The sequence below is a fragment of the Macaca nemestrina genome, chromosome 9 (assembly GCF_043159975.1).
Source record: "Macaca nemestrina isolate mMacNem1 chromosome 9, mMacNem.hap1, whole genome shotgun sequence".
Classification (NCBI taxonomy): Eukaryota; Metazoa; Chordata; class Mammalia; order Primates; family Cercopithecidae; genus Macaca; species Macaca nemestrina.
In genome coordinates, this window is record NC_092133.1 from 7303161 (window position 1) to 7309160 (window position 6000).

The window sequence follows — 6000 nt, forward strand, 5'->3', positions numbered from 1 at the left end:
TCACGTCGAGTAACTGGCTTCCCCCAGCTGGTCTCCTCTGGTGGACTTAGTAGCTGGCTTTACACTCTGCTCTGTGGATTATACTTTGGGTGGGCTCTGACTCTGGCTCACCCACAGAATCACCTGGAGCTTTCTTTTCTTTGTATTGTTTGCTATTAATTATATTGTTAAATTACATTTTTATTTTAAAAATGCAAACAATGCAGATAAAGCTAAAGTCCCCTCATGACCAGCGGTTCCCCTCCCTGTTGCCAGCCCACTTTCCCTGTCCCGGTGTCAGCTCCTCAGACACCCACAGTGATAGCTCCTGTGTATCCTTGCAGGCCTTTCTCTTTGCCTTAAAGTAGACTTTTACTTGTGCACATACAGTCATGTGATTTTTAACCATGAAAGACTTTTACTTGTGCACATACAGTCATGTGATTTTTAACCATGAAAGACTTTTACTTGTGCACATACAGTCATGCGATTTTTAACCATGAAAGACTTTTACTTGTGCACATAGAGTCATGCGATTTTTAACCATGAAAGACTTTTACTTGTGCACATAGAGTCATGTGATTTTTAACCATGAATGGTATCCTACTACACACTATCTCTTGGTAGCTTGTTTTTTCACTTTATGTCTGTGAACCCCTTCTGTGACGAATAGATAGATTATTTTCCTTGTCGGTTTTGACTGTCTGCAGAGTGGTCCATTGCATAGATGGACCATGATTTATTTGGGAAGTTCTTTTAAGAAAATACTGAATCAGAAGTAACAGAGGTGGGACCTAGGAGCCTTTATTTTACACTTCCCAGATATATTAGTCAGGGATCCCCAGCGGGATAGAACTAATAGGATGTATGTATATAAAAGCGAGTTTATTAGGGAGAATTGACTCACACAATCACAAGGCAAAGTCCCACAATATGCACGCTGGGGAAGAGAGAAGCCAGTAGTGGCTCAGTCCAAGTCCACAAGCCTCAAAACCAGAGAAACCAAAAGTGCAGGCTTCAGTCTGTGGCTGAAGGCCCAAGAGCCCCCTGGTGCAAGCCCAAGAGTCCAAAGGCTGAAGAATCTGGAGTCTGATGTCCAAGGGTAGGAGGGGCCAGAGGAGGAGCATCTAGCATGGAAAAAGAAGGAAGCCAGAAGGCCCAGCAAGCAAGGTGATCCTGCCTTCTTCCTCCTGCTTTGTTCCAGCCACGCTGGCAGCTGATTAGATGGTGCCCACCCACACTGAATGTGGGTCTTCCTCTTCCAGTGCACCAACTCAAATGCCAATCTCCTCTGGCAACACCCTCACAGACACACCCAGAAAAAAGACTTTATCAACCATCCAGGCATCCTTCAATCCAATCAAGTTGACACCTAATATTAACCACTCTGCCAGGTGATTGAGATGGTCAGTATCAGAAAGATCAGTCTATATGGATCTGAGGAAATTCCCACTGCACAGTTTTGAGACATCTTTACTTTCTAACTGACTCCTTAACAGTTTTCTCTCCTAGTCCTTCCTAGAATCACTCCCCAATGTGGCAATTATGTGTTCATTTTTTCATTCATTCATTCAACCCATGTTGATGCCTACAGAGTGCTAGGCATAAGCATTTCCAGGATCTCACGAGTAGCTTCATGCCATATTATGGTTGGGTGACAGGGTTGTGTAGAAAGAGTCAAACAGACCAAGGTTCGAATCCCAGCCCACCACAAGCCAGCCAAGGGACTGATACAAACCTCCTGATCTTACTGGGGCTTGGGTTTCTCATTTATATAACAGTGGGACACTATATGCCTCTTCCAACTGTAGTGAATATGACATGAAATAATTCATGTCAAGCAATTCAAGCCTAGTGTCCAATACCTAGGATGTCTTCTACAAAGACAGTTGTCATCATTTTTCTACATTGTCCTTATTATTTTAATGGTGGAATATCTTCCCTATATCGTATCTGGCTTCCAAACACGAGAGAAAGATGTTGTAGCCGAGTGCCACGTGTACAGCAATCCAAATGCTCAGGCTACAGGGACTCCACTGTGTCTGTGGATTATAATGAAATATTAATTGGCATCAGTCCATGAAGTTTCTGTTAGAAAGTAGGAAAGAAGTGTCCAGAGGAAGATCCCTTGGGCCCATAATTCAAAGTGCAATAGGTTGAGAGGTAAAAACACACACACTTATATGTTATATTACAGTATTATAATTCCTGCTACTTCTATTTATTTGCTGTTCTTTTTCTAAGTCACAGGAAGGCAAACGTTGAGTGGTAAGAAGGTATTTGGAAACAAGTTTACAATCAGAATACTAAAGGAGTAGGTTTAGAATCCTTCATTTTATGATTAATTTGTTAATTATCATAGAGAATGGAGGGACAAAAACAATGACTCTAAATAAGCAACTGGCCCCTCCAGCTTTGCTACTGGTGGGACTCTGCCTGTTTCATTGACCCAGGTAGCACCGGACAAGGTGCCATCCCCTGCCATGCAGCGGGTTCTGGGTATGGTCAGGAAAGCCCTTCGTCCTGGCATCCTACAGTTGGGAGCTAGTCCATAAGCAGCAATCTTCTCTTTGAAATGTAAGAGCCTGCCGTCAGGGCAGGATGCAGCCCCACGGCGGGAGCGCGCTGTCAAGCTACCATTCCAAACGTGTTCTGAATCTGTTTCAGAATCTATAATAACTTGCCGGAAGTTAAAAAGAAAAAAGAAGAACAAAGGAAAAGGGTGATCTTACAAAGTAACAGACTCCGTGCCGAAGTCTTCAAAAAGGTAATGGCCTCGTCACCAGCAGGTGTGATGTGTGTGGCGCACAGATGCTGAATCTGAACTTGACATCTTTGTTTCCCTTTTCCTCTAGCAATTACTGGACCAGCTCCTTCAAAGGAATGCGGTCTAACCGCAGGCTGCCCTGCTGACCACACTACCTGGACCTGGGAGGACTTCAAATGCTGGATAAGCCATTAAACTTAGCAATATCTTCATGATGGGAAAACACTTATTTTACCTTTGATTTTTTTTTTTTCCATAAAGGAAAACATCACTTCCTGAATTACTGACCCAAGCCAAACAGAAACAATAACACTTGAGGAAATAGGTCAACAATCTGTTGTGGGGAAACCACCTCCATGTAACCCACTAGATACAGTCCCCTTCACGTTTTTGCTTCCGAGTTGTACCTTTTGCTTCTGATTTCTTCTCCCCTGCTGTTTCCTGCCCATCAGAGAGGCCTTATACAAGCAAGTTTGCTTACATCCCTGGGGAATATTTTACATCAAACTTTTGGGATCCAAATCCGTCTCCTTTTAAATTTTAATACCAACACCTGCCAGTTATGCAAATGCCAAAATGTGGGTCATCATATAGTATATTTTTAAACTTTCTGAACACGTATACCACCAATGCTAGAGGCTGACTTGGAAACCAGTGGGTGCAATGCCCGAGGCTGTGGAACAATCAGCCCATCTCTTTGTGACCTGAAGCAGTCAGAGTGGCCCTCAGTCACCCCGCCCCCAGCACCGTTCCTCACCAGGGGGAAAAGAATCCATTGCTATGGAAGCTCTGGTGTAACTTCAGTGTTTTCTGCAACACTCCTCCTGCCCCACCCCGTAAAAAAAGTCGTTTTGTTAAGAAATAGCCTAATGGTCCAGCTTTGCTGTCTGTTCTTCCAAATGTTTATAATACACATTATTTATAAATATGTGTGTTTGGGAAGCTAAGAACAAGCTAGTTTTTACAACACAAATGGAAATAAATGCAGTTATTATAAAAATTCAAGTATTTCTCTGTTATATATTCTGTTATGAAGTAGGTGGCCAGGATAGATAACATAAGGTATAAAATGCTGCCCAAGACCCAGCAGGCACTACTGACCTGCTCCACATCCTCTTCTGCCTCTGACCACCATGGAAGTCCTTGTGATTCTAGATGCTCCAGTGGATAACGTTGCCTCCTAGACAACTGGTAAGAGAAAAGCTGGTCAAACCATCGAGAGCAAGATTTAGGATCCTTCAGACTCTAAATCTTACTAGGATTCTCCCTGGGAATGAAACAAAAGGTTTGGGGATGAAGCAGGAGCTTGGTGATACCTCTGTCCCTTCCCTGAAGTTGTCACCCTTCCTTCCTCCCTCCTGCTGCTGTACATACTGTCCCCTCTTTCTGAAATGCCTTTCTTTTACACATCTGCTGCAAACTGTTGAAAACTCTACCCTGGGGTTCTCTCCTGACATGTGTCCTCTCTGCCTTGCCCTCCAGTATGAATCAGAGACCTCACATCAGCACACACTGAATCAGACTTGTGCTCTCCTGCCCACGCAAGGGTCTGACAACACTGTCAAGCACGGAAGCTGCCTGATTTCTAATCTTGGCGGCTGCTCCCTGGTCTGTGGCCTCTGGCAAGGGTGTCAGTCTGGGTCCAACTAGGAGAGAGAAACCACACAGTCATTTGAATGGAAAAGTTTAATATGTTTAATCATTAACCTTAATAGCAGATTACAGTAGCAAAAGGTTGGCTAGTAAGTTGTAAAGATAGCCCTCAAGAATATAGTGGGTACAGCAAATACAAGGAGTCCTAGCAAGAGTGTTCCTCCTAGTCCTGGGCTGAGAGGGAACCACAGGGGCTCAGCAGGTGGTGGAGAAGTTTCTGTGGTGGTGTGCCAGTGGAACTTGGTGAAAATATACAAATCTCTCTGGAACTTGCCAGAGATCTGCCCTCTAGGATCCACAGGGAACCATCTCCTTGGAGACACTGCTACAATACCACCTCAGGGAGGGGACTGGGGAAGCAGCTGGCCATGAGTGCTGCTGTCCACATGCCACCTGCAGGGCCTGGCGCTGGAGCTGGCTGGGCAAGTACACTGCCTCTGGGAAGCAGCACCCTTTTCTCCTGCAGTTTCTCTCTAGCTCTCTCTACTGACAAAGCCTAACATTGTGTCAGCTGGCAAAGGGAAAATACTGAAAGGGCCTGGATCCATTTTAACAGAGCAGGCAAAAAGGGTGAATATGGAGTGAGAGAGAATATAATCAATATCTGGCACAGTGAGTTATTTAACCTTGCCTTTGTTTCCTTAACCACAAAATGCGGATAATTATAGTGCTCCCTTCATAAGGTTGCTATGGGAATTGAATAAGCCAGTGAGTGTTGAATGCTTAGAAGTATGACTAGCCTAAAGCGAACACACCATGAGTGTTTCCTATTCTAAGTAGAGGTGGAAGTTAGGACTGTCTTGGGAAACCTAAGAGTACAGGGGCTGTGAGTTGGTCCTCCTGGAATCCCTCAGCTCTGTAGTGAGTGCTACACAAGACCATTGAACTCATGGGTGCTGGTACAGCCAAAACCTGCCAATATAAATAGGGTGCTTCATAAACTTCTTCCTTTTATGTTCTTCTCACACTCAGAAACCATTTCAGCAGGTGACAAGCTTGCCTTCAGGTTAATTTCTGTTTTCTTGAACTCATTAGACCTCTTCCAGGATGTTACACTGAATTTCTATTTATACTTTAAGTGATTTTTTAGAAAACATTTAAATCAAATCTATGATATTAGTTAAGGACAGTCTTTCCCAGATAAAGATCCTGCACATGGCTAGGTATGATGGTTCATGCCTATAATCTCAGCACTTTGGGAGGCCAAGATGGAAAGATCTCTTGAGCCCAGGAGTTCAAGACCGGCCTGGCAACACGGTGAAACCCTGTCTCTACAAAAAATGCAAAAACTCATCAAGCTAATGTTTTAATTTTCTATAATCAGTCATTGAAACTCAGGGCCCAACCACTTCTAGACGGTTCTATGACGCTTTTTAGATTTGTGTTGGCTAACATTTAAAGAGAGAATGCTTAGATGGAGCCAACCTTCAAAAATGCCCACAAAGAGCCTCATCCCCTTTGCAAATCCAATGCCCAGCCTTAAAATCTAAAGGATAAACAAACATCAGCTTGAAAGGAAATGCCTCTGAGTCATGTATTTCTGAGAACAGGTCTTAACTAAGGTGGCTAGGATGGAGAATTAAGGTAGGAATACGTGATAG

General features: G+C 43.8%; 1 protein-coding gene across 7 annotated transcripts in view; it reads left to right on the top strand.

Annotated features, from left to right (window-relative positions):
• The window catches only part of C9H10orf90 (chromosome 9 C10orf90 homolog), a 238172-nt gene extending 235214 nt beyond the window's left edge, over window positions 1-2958 (top strand). For all 7 annotated transcript variants that reach the window (XM_071068927.1, XM_071068929.1, XM_011722521.3 and 4 more), the window contains 2 exons: window positions 2647-2746; window positions 2835-2958. In XM_071068927.1, coding sequence (XP_070925028.1) covers window positions 2647-2746; window positions 2835-2873 — 139 coding nt within the window. In that variant the 3' untranslated portion in view covers window positions 2874-2958. The remainder of the gene's footprint in view (window positions 1-2646; window positions 2747-2834) is intronic.
• Window positions 2959-6000: the final 3042 nt, after the last annotated feature.